An 18,900-nucleotide genomic window follows, 5' to 3' on the forward strand; every position below is an offset into this window, starting at 1 on the left:
ATGGAATATGGACATTGGAGAGTAGGGATTTGTCTCCCAACTTCTAATTTTCTTATATGGATGATGAATCCTTTCAAGTTCTTGACAGAACGCATTGAGGAACAGTTCTTAGAAACCGTTCTTAGTGTCGAAGCCAAGACTCGACTCGGTTACTTTTGTTTCATAAAAGCAGGTTCAGGTTGTTGGCATTACCGGCAACATAGTATTGTCGCTCCAGGAAATTAAGCTTATGATACCATCTGCCTTTAGGTGCTTAATCCACCACAGATCAATGCATAAGCATGTCCTAAATCTAATTCAGTCGGGGTCTAGACTCTACAGTAGAAACATCTACAACTCGTGATGAAACAATGCAGATCGTTTATGCTAATAATTTGCCTCACTAGGGCATGATATCCACGTAATCGCCCTGGAACCGGCCAATAGCACTCCTTTTAAGTTCCGTGATTCCAGAGAACTGATAAGTGTCCTGTCTCACTTATAGGCTTCTTGGGCCGAGCGCTTGATCAACTACATACGTCCAGAAGAGCAGGGGAAACCAAGTGTTCCCAACTCAGTTGGGTGGCAAGTCGTTTAAGTCGGGCAAAGCCAAAAGTAGGGGGAGCACCAAGTAGCAGCCGTGGATCAAAACCATACAATCACACCTTGAGTGCAACCTCAGGCAACAGAATTATCGCACAAAACAGCCGAAAATGAATAAAACAGACACAGTTGAAAGTGCGAGTCTTATATATCGGTTAACAACTCTGTTTCTCTCTCCTTCACCAAAGGAAAACTGTACATACAATGATTTCTTCCAAAGATCAGTGACGTCGAATCCTCACCATCATCATCATACATTGAGGGGCCAAAATTTTTCCAGAATGCCAATCTAGATGCCACAAATGGTACGCCCAACAATAAAAGGACAGCAAATTGCATAAACCTATAAATCTACCTTCTTTTCAACAAATTCTGGACAGGGCTGCCAATTGGTGCCTTCTCCTCCCTGAAAGGTTGAGTTGATGCATCTGCGAGGCTTGGTAATCTTGGTGCACTACCCTTCCCTTTCTGGGCATTAGGTCCCACCACCTCTATCATATACTTCCACCCATCAACTGGTCTTCGCCGGCTAAATATGTGGCTCTTTATGAAACTGGCTATCTGCACAACAATTTCAATCCCATGTGAAGAAGAACTGAAAATGAGGAGCAAGAGTGAACTTTGAGGAAGAAGAGGTAGGGAGGGAGCCATAATTTTATGATTATTTATGTCAGAGGAAATATACTGCAGTCAACATATTAACAACAAGAAGCAGCCCATGTCCTGCATAGACTGCTTGATGACTGTAGATCCTTCATTTTTGGGGGAAAAATACACACTTCCTGCGATATTAAATCTAAGAAATGATAGAAATGATGAGGTAAGATCCTGATTTGGTAGGATCCTTTGACAGTATCAGATCTTAGTCCAAAAGTCATGGGATGGGTACGATATGTCCTCTCGCCAATCTTTAAGGTCATCACATATATAAATTACAACAAACCACGGTGCAGAATTTGAAATGCGAAAGAACAGTAGATGGCATTTGGAATTACTTCATGATGATGCAACTGGTCTCCATAGTACTGTTTTTCCTACAAGATTTGTACTTTACTGGCAAATGCTTCCATATTAACATGCAATGGCGATGGATTTCAAACTAGAATAGACAGTTATGACACTGACAAACTGACAAACCTGAAATTTGCTGTATGCAATACGGCGCTCAAATTCTTGGAGTAGAATATCTTCCTCCCTCTGTGACATTTCCCACACATTTTCATCTTGAGACTTGGATGTGGTTTCCCAACCATCAGGCTTGTTTTTAAACTCAGAAGAGCCCAATAAGTTTGTTGAATTCCAATCACAACTAGGAGAGTCAAAAATCCTGCAATTTATTTTAAGTGCACAGAAGATAAGTTTATGCTCTAGGAAACTTCAGGATTTTATATGCTAGGATTCAGCATAAAGTACAGTGAATATGATGCTCCCATTGCTTCGTGCTTTCTTTAGCGGCTACATGATCAATCAGATAATTACCGACATGGACCAAAAATCACAGTAAAGACCAGAGAAGACCTCACAACAGGGTATAACCAAAACAATATATTCTTTTCTTCACAACCATAACACCATATAAGGTTCAGTAAATTTAAGCCTCAAATCAATTTCACCAGATAATCTGAATTGGCTTTCATGTATATTGTCCTTTAAAAAGTGGCAACTTCAAAAGCAGGAGTTGCAAACTGGCACAAAAGATGATCCTCCTATTTGGAAAAAGTCAAGTTCTCTTAGACAACTGTCATGAAAAACATCTTATATAAAAGACCCCCACCCCAGATACATCAACCATAATTTCAAAACATTAAACTTACCAAAGATGCAACACTAAAATAACTGAAGCCAATATGCCAAATAATTCTTTCAAAAACAGATGCAACCCTTGAACAGACAAGACACAGAGCTAGTGCTAGAGTGTTTACAAGCCATCCAAAAGACGTACGTTTCAGAACTTAATCCCATGGCCTTTGTGCATCCTTATAAACTTGAGAGAGATTCACCTAATTGTCACATTAGCAGCTCGATTCTCAGAGACGTCAGGATACCACGTCAATTTCACTAGCGAGAACATCTGCAGAGAGCGCTTATATCCAATTGAACTACAAATGAAACCCAGAGAAGAGAGAACCGCTTCCTCCCGAACCTCATTTTTCTCAGTCATCTCTGGAGCTAATTCCAAGCTAATGCCTATGTCTAACACAAATTCGCAAGTCCTTAGGAATAAACTAAAGGTGGCAGCCTCTAAACATAACCTCTGTTGCTTGTGCCAGCAAATTCATATATTTTCAACAACTAATAACGCAATGCAATGTGTTCAAGATCCCCTCACACTTCAATGAACCAATCATACCAAAAGCACAATCCGATGCACCAAACGCCAACACAGATAGAGAGAGACAAACCAGAGACCGAAGGGAAATGCGAAAAAAGAGTTAAGAACATACTCGGAAGCGGTATGAAGCAATCTCTCGATGTCATCTCCAGCACCGAGCTTGGCCTCCTCCTGCTTCTCAATCTCCTTCACCCACAGTCCCGCGTGTATCCTCTGCTTCTTCAACCGATAATCCTTCTTAATATTCTCCAAGCTGTACAGCGAAGAATCCGCTGCCCCTCCCTCGCTCCTCTGCTTCTCACGTTGCCTCACCTCCTTGCTCTTCGACACCTTGCTCCTCTCCTCCCAGTTCTCGTTCATGTCCTCCACGAACGCCTTCGTCTCGGCGTCCGCGTCCGACGGCAGGACGACGGCCGGGGAGGAAGGGCCCGACGACGGGAAGTTGACGTCGCTCTCCCACGGCGCCCGGTTCGCGGACGACAGGTCGTCCGGCAGCCACGCCGTCTCCCAAGCGTCCTTCCATTCGTCGCCGCCGCCGCCGTTCTTGGTGGATAGTGCTCTGGCGGCGGAAACGTAGCCGAGGGCCGACCGGAGCGCGAGGAATCGAGCAGGATCCGGTGATCCGAGCGTCGGTTTCGCGAGTCGTCGAAGAGCGTGCATGGTTAGGTTTCCAGCAGAGACTTGGTGGAAGGGATGGCAGGAGGAAGACGATGATGAAGAAGACCGAAGATTTCTCGCAGAAGTTTCGGCCCGGCCCGGATCGGCCCATTTCTGACCCACTCGTGGCCCATATTCGCGAACAAACGGAGCCTGAGACTAAAAGGCCAATGACACGACAGCTCATTCTGTGGATACAGAAGCTCGGCCCGCTTTTGTAATCCTCATTGGGCCTAGGCCCATTGTATTACAACGCGGGTGTTCCCGGCCCATCTCGTGTCCAGGAGCAGATGAGTGTTCCTCTTAAAAGCCCACGTCCTGCATTTTCTTCTGGGCCTAAGCCCATTAGAGGGGTTTCTCCTAAGACTTCTAATACCCGTTCATAATAAAGAAGGAAAAACCCTAGAAGATACTTTTGCCCGGATCCCCTCTCCGCTCGCCGCTCGCCGAAGAAGAAGAAGGAGAAGAGCCGCCACCGCAGCAGCAGGCGAGGCGCCGCCGAGGCCGAATCCGTCCGCCATGGGTCGCATGCACAGCCGCGGGTACGTTTCTGCAATCCGTACGTTTCTCCGATCATCTGTTCGCTTTGGTTCGGATGAACAAGTGCCCGGTTCGTCATCTTTTGCAGTAAGGGCATCTCAGCCTCGGCGCTTCCTTACAAGAGGACTCCTCCGAGCTGGCTCAAGATCTCATCTCAGGACGTGAGTTGAATCTCTCTCTCTTCTTCTTCATCATTCGTGTGAGTTGAAATGCTTTGGTTTTGCGGTTTCGCGTGAGATGGACGGATTCGATTGCTGTAGGTCGAGGACAACATCTGCAAGTTCGCGAAGAAAGGTTTGACGCCGTCGCAGATCGGTGTCATCCTTCGTGACTCTCACGGGATTGCCCAGGTGAAGAGCGTCGCGGGGAGCAAGATTCTGCGCATCCTCAAGGCTCACGGTAGCGACTGATTACGATTGCTTTTCCATTCTCGTTGTATTTGTGAAGTGAATTTGCCTTTTAGTGTATGGATTTCCAGATGTACGGAAGTAACTCTCTCTATATGCTATGTAGTACTTAAAGTTGTAAGCTTGATGACTTTGGCGGCTTAATCCAGTTAAGCACAGCTTTAAGAAAGAGGAGATAAGTTAGTTCTTGGAGCTTGTTATGATGTTGTGGTCCCCAAAATCATCCTGAAAACTCCTGTTCGATCGGATTAGAAAGTCAATTTTTGGAATCCGGTGCATGTTTTTGTCTTTGCTTAAGAGTCGGTATCGATTGTTTGAGAAGGCATTGGCTGATACTGCTTCTAACTAAACAGCACAAGTTGCTAGGCACACGGTTCCTTTTTTCGATGATTTGGTTTTGCTTTTCCAACAGGTCTTGCGCCCGAAATTCCTGAGGATCTCTACCACCTCATCAAGAAGGCAGTGTCCATCAGGAAGCATCTGGAGAGGAACAGGAAGGACAAAGATTCCAAGTTTAGGCTCATTCTCGTTGAGAGCAGGATCCATAGGCTCGCGCGCTACTACAAGAAGACCAAGAAGCTTCCTCCTGTCTGGAAATAGTAAGCTCGCTTGCTGATGTTTGACTCTTTTTGTCGAAATCTCTATGTTGCATGGTAGTAAGCACAATATCAAGTTCTGTTCTGTGTAGGTTGTGATTCTCTAATTTGTCACCATCTAGCAACTCTGACTGAAACAATGGGAATTAGTCTTCAGTAGTTTTTGACCAATTGACTCTTTTTTTCCTTGCTAGACCAATTGACTCTTTTTTCGCTAATATGAATCTAAGGCCTCAATACCTTTGCGACTTGGAGTGCTAGCTTGCCCTATGAGTCTGTTACGGATGTCTAAGTGTTCCATGACTCATGGTTGTAAATAGAATAGGTAAACCAAAATGGTCTGCAACTTAACAGTGGTTAATTTATCTTGACATTGAACTTTGAAGTTTTGGATGTCAGAATGGAGTCATTACGGACTATTGTCTCATGCCTGGTTACTCTTTTTAGTATAGATATACTTTCCTGCTAGTCTTGGTGTTTTCTAGTTTCTAGTTGTCTCCCGTTAAGGGCAGATTGGTTGAAAATTTCCTTCAAACTTCGTCTTTTGTCTAGTAATGTGCGTTCTCCTTTATCCTGTTTTCTATAAATTTACTGAATTTTATGATTTTATTTATCCCTTGTTTTATGTCTGTGTTGCAGCGAGTCTACAACTGCTAGCACTCTTGTGGCTTAAGTCGCATTTTGGACCATGAACCAGTTTTGATGTAGCTTTTGATTCTCTCTTACTCTCTCTCTCTCTCTCTCTTGCTCTCTCTCTTGCTCTTTGAGAATTCAATTTAGTTTGGATAAAAGTATATTTTTTATTGTACTCTGGGTGAGGATAGAGAGATGAGCTATGTTATGTTTTGACTATCATTTTCATTTTTATTGATTTTCAAATTGACCTGTGTAGCGTCGTCTCGGTGGTAATTGCTCAATTTTGATATAGCTTACTTCTAATTGCTTCACAAGTTGGAGCTCTCGTCTCGGTTCATTTGAAAAAATGATGAGGATATCCTTTTTTGAGAATGTCTTAGTTTAGTGGTAATTCAATGAGACGATCTCATGCTGGGGACCGTTTACAAATTACCAGCAGAACACAATAAGGAACGAGATGCTGTGAATAGTCATGTATTTTGTTGGTTGATGCATTGTAATGTAACACAACTGCTTTCCTTCGTTGGATTGATAGTGGTTAGTGTTATAGCAGCATCTGAGACACAGGTTTAAACAGTGTTATGTGGTCTGAACTACTCTGTTTCGTGATTCATAGTTGAATGTATGGTTGGGAGAATCGAAGTCGAGGCAGATCTGAAATGGTCTTCTTGCAGTTGTAAGTTCTAACTGGTGAAGTTGGGTGAATTTAGGTATAGGTACAGTGTTGTCACTCAAGCTGCAGAAGAAGCAAATCTGACACATCCATTATCAAATCCTTGACCGGGTAAATGTTTTCATTGTACACGAGAACGACAAGGCCGATAGACTTGATCGACTTTATTTAGCATTTGGAACCTTTGCCTCTATTTCCTTGAGAGCAAACTGAAGGTTCAGTCCTCGAGACGAGGCCCTCTTTTGAAAGTTCCACCCGGCTTGCGGATTCAGAAGCCAATGCTTGGGTGTTGTCCAACTTCGCCTTTATGCTCGTCGTCGGAATGGTTGGTGAAGCTCTTCGTCAGAATGGTCCGTGCATAAAACGGGACTGAGATCCAATATCTTCACGACAAGACGTCAAATGGATCATGCTTGAATTCGCAGTCATCTAGCCTGAAAAAGAGTCACTGATCTGTCTGACGTGCTAGAGGTGCCAAAGGTGAAAATGGCATGGTTGAATAAGGGTATATTTGGTTTAGCATTTGCAAAGGACTTTGGGGGCCAAATGCAAATAGTGTTTGACAAATTTTTTGGAGAATTTTGGGGGAATGCGAGGTCCGGAGGTATTTTGGTAAGTTGCGTTCTCGAAATGTCAGGCCACTATTCATCGCACTATTCATCTTCCTCGTGATTTACCTAGAGAAGCAGGAAATGTCAGGCCACTATTCATCGCACTATTCATCTTCCTCGTGATTTACCTAGAGAAGCAGGTCGGGAGGTCGTCGACCGCCATCGAGGGGTCGCGCGACCCAAGTAAGCCTTGGCCTGGGTTGCGCGATCTCAGGCAATCGTCGCCTGGGTCGCTCAACCCAGGCCGCCTGAGGTCGCCCGACCTCAAGCGAGGTTGGCTAGCGGCCAGATCTAGCCATCGGTGGTTGGCTGGTGACCATTTTGGACCGTCAATGGTTGAGTTCCAGCTGAGACTTTTTAAAAAAAGAATTAGCTAGAAGTTCTTTACAAAATATAGTTTTTACCAATTAATTTAAAGTTGTTTTCCAATGTGATTTTAAAATACACTTTAACAAATAATACTTGCATTTCGGAAAACCCTTTTAACTCAAAGATCTTTGTATTTTTCTAAGAACGTTCCTCCAAAGCCCAAACCAAACGGGCCCTAAGTACGATGAAAATGCAAGTGCACAAATGGATTCATTATTAAAGAATGCCTGTGGAATCAATCAAAGAGCAACACATCTTCAGGATAAAATAGGCAGTATTGATAGTTGCCCTATTTGGAGCCGACTGATGCCGCTGTTACCTGGAAACAAAAAACACCAAAATGGTTTTTTTATCACAAGGAATTTGATAAAAAAAAGATAATGAATTGGTATTATTGGCACTGTCAAGTTCTTCGGTCGTCAGAGTTAACTATCACGAGAATGAGCTGGCATTCCTTATTATGAACTTTCCTCCATCTTCAGACATTAATTCGGTAATATATGAGCGAGATTATAGTCATTAATTAGAACATCCTCTGATAACAGGTCTGTCATATTCAATCAGGAGATGATGAGGATGAATGCCTGCGCCGAGGTCTCTATTTTTGGTTCTCAAAGGGTCAAGAAATTCGACTTAGTTGTGCCTGATCAGTGTTTAGGTATACTTGTTACATCAAAACGGGCAAATTCTTGAAGCAGAAGCTGGTTCCTTGACAATTTGGCTTGCTGGTCAACAAACGATTGCTGTTATTTCCAAGTCCAGCACATATCTAAGAACGAATGCAACTAGTGAAAAAACTCACTTTCAGATGTTATAGCATCATTAAGGAACTTCACGTGCACTTCAGCTTCTCGAACCGATCTAATTTCTCCTGGCTCTGGATTGTACGATCTATTTCACCATACATCACAGCAAAGTGGATCAGGTACATTCGATCAATGCAGACCAAACCACAGCTGACTATCCAACTTTGAGGACGTGAGTACATTTTATAAACCCGATCTTATCCTGTGCTTCAGCTTGTTGCTGATCATTAAGCACTGCGACTTCTTCCTCGAGAGCCTGCGGAAAATATTAACATCAAAGTCAATAATTTTTGATTGATTAGCAGGTCAGCAACGAGCAAGAGTAGCAACCATAGATCAATTGATTTACCTGCATTCTGAAGGCAGTTGGACCGTCACCAATGAGTTTATCATAATCAAATGGAGGAACAATCCATCATGTAAAAAGCGGTGGAAAATGATGAGAATGAACTAAGCTTTCTCACTCTCTGTTCTTGTTTTCTGTTTCTCAGGAGGAGTATCATTAGACTTACTTTGTCATGGCTTCGAGCATTTGTGCTTCACACTTCACATGTTTGAGGCCTTGGCGCAAAACCTGTAAGCACGAATCATGACCCAGTACTGGAGAAATCGAACTCCATGGCCATTGTTTAATCTGAACTCATACTACTCAGTGCAAGTAACTAAAATATATAAAATACGGTTTCTGAAGAGAGAACTTTTACTCGCCTCTTGCTTTTCGACCAATTTGCAATTCAAGATAAATATCGTGAGGACAAGTCAAATTTAGATTGATCAGACAAGATAAAGAAGAGATCAAACGTATCTTCCTCGTGATACATCGGGTAGCTTGAGATATCGTAGAAAGACATCCTCGACACTGGGAGAAAGATCTTTTGTCTCGATAAATTATGACAAAGAAGAAAATTAAGGATGATAAGAGAAGAATTCACCACATAAAAGAACTTTATATTAATCGACGGTTGCTGCTAGCATAGCTAGTCAGTTGACATTCGTGCCACACAATGCTAATAACTCGTTGGCCTTCTTGACAACTCCATCTTGCGCTTTATATGACACATTTATCCTAAACTTTTTTATTTGTGGCATAAAAAATCTCAAAGTATGCCCACTCTGAAACAGGCCCAATTCCCTAAAAAACCCCCAACTTTACCCTTTGTCCCAATTATATCCCAAACTTTTTTTTGTCTTATAAAAAACCTCAAACTTTTACTTTTGTCCCAAATCTACCCAATTCACTTTTCGTCCAATTTTTTAATATTATTTTTTATTTTTTCAAATTTTTTTAATTTTTTATTTTCTTTTCTTTTTCCTTTCCTTTTCTTTTTTTTTTGTTTCACCTTTGGGCTGGTCGCCGGCGGGGGCGAGGCTCGGCCTCGCCGGCGTTAGGCGAGGCCGAGCCTCGCCGTGGCCGGCGAGGCTCGGTCCCGCCGGCGTTGGGCGAGGCCGAGCCTCGCCGTGGCTAGCGAGGCTCGGCCTCGCCGTTCTTCGGGCGGGGCCTCGCCCGTTGCGGCGGGGCCGACCTCGCGCCACCACGGCGAGGCTCGGCCCCGCCGGCTATTGGCGAGGTCGGCCTCGCCAGCGGCCGGCGTGGCCGAGTTGGAGGTTTTTTATAAGACAAAAAAAAGTTTGGGATATAATTGGGATAAAGGGTAAAGTTTGAGGTTTTTCAGGGAATTGGGCCCTCTGAAACATTATGTTTCTGACCCACTCGGGGCTCATATTTATAGCCCAACTTTCTCACGAAAGTGTGCTAAAAAAAATTAGGGGATAAAAACCGGTTTGGGTTTAACAGAACCCTCGGCCTATATTACAATCCGAGGATTTATCCCCAATTAACTCAAAATCAAAACCCGATAAGGTATTTACAAAGTTAAGCTTGCTTTTTGGAAGCTGGGTCAGTGAATGCAACTCGTAAACTTTAAAACATCACTCTTTGATCAGTCACATTTTCGAGTCTAACTTCATACTTTAATATGGTGAAGTCTTTGGATTATGTCCATTTGATCGTAAATTTCCATAATCTTCTGTTTTTGGGACTCTTGTAGAGTTTTCTCTTCTTCTTTTTTCAATGATCCAAAGGAACGGTATGAAAACCTAACTGCTTGAAAGCTCGTAAATCGATTATATCATGACAGATAGCTCCGATCTAGAGGAGTGCCATTGGTGGGACTTCAAACGAGCTTTTTGGCGTACAATTAACATTTCCTAAACTTCCTCATTTCTATTTCTAGCTTAGCCGCGTCATTTTCTATCGGGCCGTGCTCGGGTTCAGTGGCTCGTGACCTTTTTTTTTTTTTTGCCGCCATGCCGAGCCATTGTGTCGCCAAGTCCTGGACAGGTTGCCGCGCCGCCCATGAGCCGTCACCATCAAGCCGCGACCGCCGCCACGCGAGCCCAGCTCGTCTCACCCTCCCCTATGCAACTCGCAACCGCCACAATGAAGCTGGCGAACTCTCGCTAACCGCCGATCTGAGGTAGCACGGTCGGGGCTTTACGGGAATGTCTGTTTTCATTGAGAAATCTAATCGTGCTATTTGGAGATTCTTTCTCCGCGTGGTAATAACAATATCTCGGGGCTTCTATGATTAAAGTCAGTGATGCTAAAGTCATTCCATGTCAGTTTACACACATCCTTCACTTCATAAAGCTTTTAAAGAATTACAAGTTGTGGAGCGACTTCTAAGGCTCAAAGGAGAAAGCAACGTTATCCATAGAAGTCGTAAAGCAAGACCCATCCATGGCAACGCCTACCTAGGCCTACCTCCTGCACGTGAGAAATTTGACAACACTAGGCTCTTTTTAAAAGAGTGCAGAGATCATTTTCCTATCGAGAAGAGGTATCGTGAAGATCGCGAGGTTGACGGAGCAACCGCCGGTGACACTGGTTTGGATTGGGTGATGGACTGTGCAGGAAATGGCCAGAAAGAGACGGAGAAGGTTAGAACGCAGTCGCAGTCGAGCCAGGCTGGTTTATGAGTCACGAGACATGAGGAAGAAGATAGCCCCCACGTGTTCTCGATCCTAACATGCGCTGTCCTGCACGTACTCTCGTCCCTTTATTCGCGTTGGGTTTGGGATGTGATGTTGACCTCGACCCTACCCGTTTCTCCTCTTCGGATGGGGCAAGCACAACGGTGGACATCTCTATCAGAGGTGGAGGACTATTCTGCACCCCACGGCTGACATTCAGATTGGTTTTATCCGACGATGGACGACGATGACCGCAGGCACCTGGCATGAGCCCAGAAGCGCTGAGACGAATGCTCCGTGCACCGGAGACCCTTATCCATCGATGTTTTGTGAGCCATTGAAGCCCACAAGATGCTACTGTGTTTTCTTTTCTGGGGATGGACCATAAGATGCGCTCTTCACATTCCCTACGAAGTCGCGGTTATTACACTACAACCGTATGGTGTAATCCACATGTTTTGAACCTCGGTTGGGATCGAAACTAAATGGAACTGGTCCTTTTGTTTCGATGATTAAACTGAAATTAATCAAGGGCATCGAGCGGGAAAGATATGAGCAAAAAAAAGGAAAGAAAATCATCGGTCTTCCTTCATCTTCATAATCTAAGAGCTCAGGGGAACATCTGGCGAATTTACAAAAGAAAGAGAGAGGATGAAAGAGTGAAGGGAAAGTGAATCACTCGAAAACCAATCTCCATTTCCAACTTTCTTTTCTTCTTTTTTCCTCGTCTCATCTTACAGTCCTTATCGTTTTTCTAACCCTTAAACTGTCTGTTTCTTCTCTTTCACTAACGTCAAAGTCTAAATCAACCACTAATTAACCCACCACTCGGATGGGAAATTGAGCTCGGGCTGCAGAAGAGCGTAGTGATTAGCAGCCTCGTCCTCGAGCCCCCACGCCAAACCGTCGCACAAATCGATCGACCCTTGGCCTTCACCAGCGCCACCGCACAGCCCATCGTCGCCTTCCTCGACGCCGGCACCGTCGCCAGCTTCGCTGCTCTCCCTGCTGGGCAGCCCGAGCTCGTCGTCGGTGGCCTCGAGCAAGCGCCTCATCACCCTCTCTCCCTCGTCTCCTCCTCCTCCTCCGCCACCTCCTCCACCTGCGCCAGCGGGCGAAGGAGGAGAAGAAGCTGACGAGGAAGGGGCTTCCGCGTCGGCCTCTCCGGCGGAGGCGGCCAAAGGGTCGGAGGAGACGGAGGCGGCGAGCTCTTGCTGGAGGCTCGTGATGAGGGACGACAGGTCTTGGGCCGGCACGTCTTCCTCCTCCTCGAGGAGGGAGAGGATGTCCTTGTACGACCTTTGCCGCTTCTCCTCGCCTTCTTCACCGGGGGTCGCCTCTCTCTGGCGCTTCAGTGGCGACGTTTCCGCCATTAGAGACGGCTCCATCTTCCTTGGAGCCTTTTTCTGTGGACGAGCGAGAGGATGAGAGGGAGAGAGATTTTCAAGGTGGTGGTGAGAGTGCATGTGAGGAGAGGGAGGAGGGCAAGAAGTGAAGACAAAGTTATATAGAGGAGGAGGAGGAGGGAGGAGGAGGAGGAGGTCAAAATTGAGTGAAAAGGGTAGGCAAAAGAATATTTAATTTAATTTCGACCAGACATAAGAAAAATAATATTTAGTTTAATTTCAATATAATTTAGTGCAGGGGTTGTGGAAAAGAAAAAGGAAAAGGCAAAAGTGGGGGGAGCAAAAAGTGTTGTGCTCGGAACCTCATTGGTTCGAGGCACGCCATGTGTCGGTCCTGCACCGTTGGATACGAAATCTTCTCATCAACGGCTGCCGATCGATGAAGATGGTGCCGTGGAAAAAAGGACGATATCAGATGCTTGGGAGATGTTGACAAAGAAGATATAAATAAAAGCGAAAATAACACAAATAATTTATGAACTTTGGCCCAATATTCACTGTGATCATTAAATTTTTAATTTATTCAATGTAATCTCTAAACCTTAGTTAAATGTGTAAACTTTTAATTTGTTAAATGTTGTTCATGAACTTTTAATACATTATTAGTCTCTAAACTATATGAAAATATTCAATATTATCCATGATCTTGAATTAATGGAAGGACTACATTGAACATGTACTAAAAGTCCAGGGATCACAGTGAACAAATTAAAAGTTTAGTGACAACGTTATATATTAGGCAAAAGTTCAGCGATCATATTTAACAAATTAAAAGTTCAGGGACCACATTGCACTTTGAGTGAAAGGTTCGGAAACCATTTATGTCATTATCCCTAAATATAAAGAAATAATTTGATTTTCTAAAATATCGATAACACATGACACAAACTATACATTAAGAATAAGAAACCTTCTTTCTTTGGTATTTAACAGTAATAAAATCTTGGATAATTACATAATTATGTTGGATATATTAAAAGTAGTATTTATAGTCAGCACATTAACGTGAAAATTGTAAATAGAATATGCGAGCCCGTCATAACGCGATGCCTCATGACTTGATACATCGATCCTGTATAACAAACTTGGCATACACGGCATCCTTCAAATTAAAAATAGCGAATAAAAAAGGGACAAAAGATTAGTTTACATGAGATGGTACGGATAAATCTGGCGCCTAACAAGTATTACACATCAATTAGACATATAAAAAGAAATCGCAACTAGATGTTGTTTATTTATTTATGGTGTGTTTATTTCCCATAAGATCACTACGACGTGAAAAACATCTTTTTAAAAATAATCGCATATATCGCCCATAAAAATGAATGAATAAATAATATTTTCATCATTTATGAAATTATCTAGATTTAAATTATCATCGATTATAAAAAAATTTACAATTAATTAATTATTTCAAGTAATATAAATAATTTTTTTAAGAAAATATCTTTTAAGTTATTCATTTTTTTCTGTAAAATAAACGGAGCAAGGACGGGGACAAAGACACTAGGACATCTTTGAATGACGGTTGGCATCGAAATGTCCAAGGCAACTTGGTTTCTCGCCCACTTTCACGTGTTCATCCTCGTGTGATGTGGAAGGACTCGATGCCAAAAGGTGGTACTACCAACAAGTGGCGCATGAACAGACTTAACCCACTTGGACAAGCTCCCTTTTTTCTTTTTCTTTTTTTCTTTTTTGGGCCAACGACTTTGGATAAGATTCAATATTATTAGATATTCGAATCTCCAACGAAAATGACACTTCTAATATTTAGCATGAGGACTTTCGACCCCTCTTCACATCGTCCCACCTTCCGAGATAGTTAAAACGGGAAAAATTGTTTAAAAAATCTTGAATTTATTATATAGTTATCAATTCAATTCTAAATATTTCGATTGTGTTGATTTAATTAAACCTTTTATTGATTTGCTGCCTAAATATATGGCCTTGCAAAAAAGAGAAAGAAAAGAACAAAAAAAATCATAAAAGTTGCAAATTTTGGCTCTGTCAACGACGGCCATACAACATAGGATAGTTGACGAGGACTAGACTGCCAAGTTATCGACTTTCGATCAAAATTGACTAGGAAGACTAAATTGACAAATCGTAAAAAGGTTTGGGACTACATTGACATATCGTTAAAAAGGTTTATGACTGAATTGGCACAATTGAAAAATGCAAGGGCAGTCCATTTGATATACAGTGATGGCAAGCTCTGCGGATGCGCTCCTTATTTTAAGGTGCTGGTATCCGCACGACCTAACCCCCAGTTTCCCCTGTAACTCTGTTTTCTCTAGGGAAAGGGAATACTCTCTAGAAGTTTTTTATATCCCGATGATCTCGAGATACGAACAAAGACCAAGATGAAGCCTTTTAAGGACTTGCTTAGGTCCACAATTGAGTTATTATATTCCACCCATTAAAATGCAAGGGCTAGTCACTTAGAACCACCGAAGCTCTAGAGGTCCATAAGCTCGAACACCAATATGAAAATCGAGCACCACTATTGCAAGAGGATTCGAGTCCGTAACGTCATTGATGGGGGTTTATTGATCCCGTACTACTAGGGCTACCACCATCAATGGGAGCTGTGTGTGTAGATGTTGAAGAAAAAAAATGATCAAAGTGCACTTGAAATCCTAAAACTTATTACGAAAGTATAATCGATTCCTAAAATTTGTAAAAAGTGCAATTAAGTCTTAAAATTTGTCAAAATGGTTTATTTACGCTATATAAAGTCAAATTTTGAATCTAATGTCCACCACACGAAAATAGCCTATATACCTTGACATATAATATTATCTTAATGATTAAGGGTAGGTTAAAATTGTAATCTTACAGACGGGATTGGGCCAACGGATTTTTTCTTTTGCTGCCATTACGTGCACCACTATCATCGAAGATGGAGAGAAAACAAGAGAAAGTTCCATTGTAAAACTCGTTTTCCTCTAGCAAGAAAAGAGGTGGATTTGTTTTTCATTTCATTTTATTTCATTTTAAGCAAGAGCTTATTTATTTACCTTTAAGGACACCATAGAACAATCATCTTTATAAGGAGTAGATTCGAAAAATAAAGAGCGTGTTATTATTGTTCGGTGCGACAAATGAAGTGGAGACAGGTTATGGTGCAGGTTAAATGCGTGCGAGCCATGTTCGAGATTGGTCGGCTCGTCGATAATTTCCGAGACCCTTCGAGAGAATTTATTGTGAAAAGAAAGAAAATGTAAGATAACAAAGTTTCGCATCCGACAAATGAAGCTCCTCGAACTAGGAAAAATCTTCCAGCAATCGGCTAATTAAAACATGTCGGACATACTTTGACCGGGTATTTGACTTTTCCTACCATTATTTTCCTTTTCTTAATTTCGCCGAAGACCGCTTTAAGTAGTTGAACTACCTAGGAACTACGTCGGTAGTGCAATAGCCTACGCCTATCGAATCCCACAAAGTGACAAAGCTAAAAATAATTACACATCTTCCATCGAGGGCTACTTTCCTCTATTTTTTTCAAACACATCTCGTTGATAATTGCATCCGAGAGACTCGTTACCTTTACCTAATAAAGAAATATATACATTTTCAATGTATTTACTAGGCATAACATTATAAAAATAATGTTTTGAGGACGACTAAACCCTCTATAGTGTTTTCGAGACGATCGATCCTTTTAAAGCACATTTTTGCACCTCATACTTTGATTCTACATTCCACTTTGCACTCTAACCCTGGTTACTAAGGTCTCTTTATCTACGAAACTGTCATTTTCTTTTGAGAATACCGGCATGTAGATCCCAAATTCCTCAACCCTCTCAAAACCGATGGACTAAACTCAAACCCTAATCAGCCACCGCCATGGTGGCAACCTATGCAAAGCTTGCTTTCCAACTCTGCTTGACGCCATTCTCCACCACCTCACTCCTTCCTCTGCAAAGTTAGTTTTTCTCGAGTCTCTCTATTTTCTCTCCCCATCTCACTCCCTCACTAATGGTCGGTCATGGCGAGCTAGACGTGGGCCACTATGACCGTTCGACCTCGGATTGAGGTCACAACACCATTATCGACGGATTGAGGTCATTGAGGCCATGGTCGACCTCGATGAGGTCGCGATGCCATGGGCGAACTCGGATCAAGGCCAATGAGACGCGGCGACGTGCCACCTTTTGTGGTGGCCCTTCGTGGCGGTGGGTCCATCCCCTGCGGGCACAGCAATCTGAGGCCGTGGCAATGAGTAACGAAGGTGGGTTAGTGAGAGTTTATTTATTTGTAAAGACGAGGTAATCTTTACGGTTTGCGATTTCATTTAGAGGTACGAAAGTAGAGCATTTTTTAAGATAGAGAGAGAGAGTTACATAAGTGGTATTTAGGTGAATATTTATGTGCATTTCTGATATGTTGCCTAAAAAATATTGGCTTTCTTGCAAGCTACTCACTGATTTTATTTTATCTTTTTGCATTTTGTTAAATTACTTAATAAATGATATGTTCTCGGTCCCATAAGTGCTTCCCGAATCCCGATCATGTCTTAAAGAAAGTATTTACGAAATAGCATAGAATAGCTTCTCAACGAATTGTTTAGTGCTGGCATCATAAGGGAAAGTTTTTCTACTCGTGGAATAAACTATAGTATATAACTCTTAATCATAACATATTCGGCATTGATTCAAGGATCTATTCACATGCAATGTCAAGGAATATGTGCCCAAGACCATTAGGCATATAATTTACTATTGGATTCCTGATCTAAGTGGCTTGTGACTTTACAAATCGTCGTGCAAAAGGAGCCCATGTTAAGCCTCATTCCAAGGCGCATTAATCATAGATTAACCAATACTAGGGTTTCTTAAGAAATCATGTAAAGTTCACCTTTCTTTTATCGTAATGATGTTGGCGAGATGTTCATCGATTAGTGCTATTTTTAGAAGCAATCCCTCATGAGCGATTCCCTAGGTTTTGGACTCGATTGGTCTCCCAAATATGCGCAACTTAGCACCTCTTAAACTCATAAAGAACCCAAGAGCAGCGACCCACTCAAATGTTAGGTTTTTGAAAAATGGATGATAAAACTAATTTGGGAACCACCCGCTAAAGACCAGTTCCGAGAAATGGGAATCGGGAACCACCCGTTGGTTCTATGGATTCACCCGGGAACCGGATCGGGCCGGTCCGGTTCTCGGGTGGGTCCATGAAACCGGTTCCACCAAGTTTCACGCAAATGAAGGTGATCGAGAGTGAGAGAGGAAGGCGATGAACGGCTAGAGGCACGGTCGTGAATTGATGAGAGTTGAGAGTCGAGCTTCGAATTAGGAATTTTATGGTTTTTATTTTTCTAAAAGTGTTTTCATTTTTTTTTGGTTGAAATTTTTCTTAAAAATTAAATATATATGTATATATTACTAGTCCGATCGGGTGGGTGGGTGGGTGGTTCCACGCCTAGAACTGGGAACCGGACCAGTACTTACCGGTTCTAGTAAATTAAAATCGGGAGCCAGACCGCTCCTCATGGGAACCGCCGGTTCCGGGCCGGTCCGATTTGGTTTCGGGCGGTTTTCGGTTCATTTGCACGCCCCTAAATAAAACGTTTCGAGCGAACGATCAAGGTTTCGATTTTTTTTCTTCAGAATTCTTTTATCTTTCCTCGTTTTGATAACCGTGGAGGCAACTTCGCCCTCACCGTATCAACTAGGGCCTCCACTTGTAATATGCCCCCTCTTATATTTTATGTATCGAATGCGCAAATGACATTTAGAGCGGACAAGTCAATCATAGGTAAGATCTTTCGAGATATTAAAGGCAAAAGGTTTGATTAAAATACATATTATCTCAAATCTTGCAGGCGCCCTTTTTCCAAATCTGACACATGGAACCATGTCAATCAATTTGGATGCACTGTCTTGTCAGATGGACTTCACAGGCCAAGACCCGTCGCCTAAAAGGAACAAGAAGCAAAAGAACAAACGAAAAGAGAGTGGGACTTCCTATCATGGGCTACCCACTCAATGGCAAGTGGGGGAAGCGTCACCATATGCTCCATCAAAATGAAGAAAGCAACCGAGAGTTTCACATCAGACAGCAGAATCCATGTAGAGCTCTTAGATCAAGAAAAGAGGGGGGTGATTCAGATGCCAGACACAGTTTTTGCCATTTGGACCCAAAAGAAGCCACACAGAGAGAGATGGGAATGAAGTTAGTGGGCGACTAAGGGCGCGAATGGTAACCATTATGCTCCAGAAATCAAATTTTTGCCAGAAATTGATTTTTGGAGAAGAAATCTGTTTGATAAAATATGACTAATTCTGCTCCAGAAAT

General features: G+C 42.6%; 4 protein-coding genes across 4 annotated transcripts; 1 reads left to right on the forward strand and 3 right to left on the reverse strand.

Moving 5' to 3' along the window:
- Positions 1-711: 711 nt before the first annotated feature.
- Positions 712-3,616, reverse strand: LOC115672818 (protein GAMETE CELL DEFECTIVE 1, mitochondrial). Its single transcript, XM_030594775.2, has 3 exons — positions 3,027-3,616; positions 1,720-1,909; positions 712-1,143 (listed from the first exon to the last, which is right to left on the reverse strand). Exons 1-3 carry the CDS (start codon positions 3,572-3,574, stop codon positions 934-936), a joined length of 948 nt encoding a protein of 315 aa, XP_030450635.1. The 5' UTR covers positions 3,575-3,616; the 3' UTR covers positions 712-933.
- A 339-nt stretch (positions 3,617-3,955) lies between these two features.
- On the forward strand, positions 3,956-6,005 carry LOC115672237 (40S ribosomal protein S13-like). Its single transcript, XM_030594011.2, has 5 exons — positions 3,956-4,113; positions 4,200-4,272; positions 4,372-4,510; positions 4,931-5,117; positions 5,754-6,005. The coding sequence occupies exons 1-5, from the start codon at positions 4,091-4,093 to the stop codon at positions 5,785-5,787; spliced, it is 456 nt and encodes a 151-aa protein (XP_030449871.1). The 5' UTR covers positions 3,956-4,090; the 3' UTR covers positions 5,788-6,005.
- A 1,655-nt stretch (positions 6,006-7,660) lies between these two features.
- LOC130137322 (uncharacterized) lies at positions 7,661-11,450 on the reverse strand. Its single transcript, XM_056308106.1, has 8 exons — positions 11,313-11,450; positions 9,019-9,088; positions 8,918-8,940; positions 8,722-8,783; positions 8,559-8,565; positions 8,401-8,465; positions 8,206-8,294; positions 7,661-7,722 (listed from the first exon to the last, which is right to left on the reverse strand). Exons 1-8 carry the CDS (start codon positions 11,448-11,450, stop codon positions 7,661-7,663), a joined length of 516 nt encoding a protein of 171 aa, XP_056164081.1.
- Positions 11,451-11,734: 284 nt separating this feature from the next.
- LOC115664891 (B3 domain-containing protein Os04g0581400-like) lies at positions 11,735-12,673 on the reverse strand. Its single transcript, XM_030586770.2, has one exon. The coding sequence runs from the start codon at positions 12,646-12,648 to the stop codon at positions 11,995-11,997; it is 654 nt and encodes a 217-aa protein (XP_030442630.2). The 5' UTR covers positions 12,649-12,673; the 3' UTR covers positions 11,735-11,994.
- Positions 12,674-18,900: the final 6,227 nt, after the last annotated feature.

This window comes from Syzygium oleosum, unplaced genomic scaffold (assembly GCF_021117445.2).
Source record: "Syzygium oleosum isolate NSW1041296 unplaced genomic scaffold, Sole_v2.1 Sole_v2.02, whole genome shotgun sequence".
Classification (NCBI taxonomy): Eukaryota; Viridiplantae; Streptophyta; class Magnoliopsida; order Myrtales; family Myrtaceae; genus Syzygium; species Syzygium oleosum.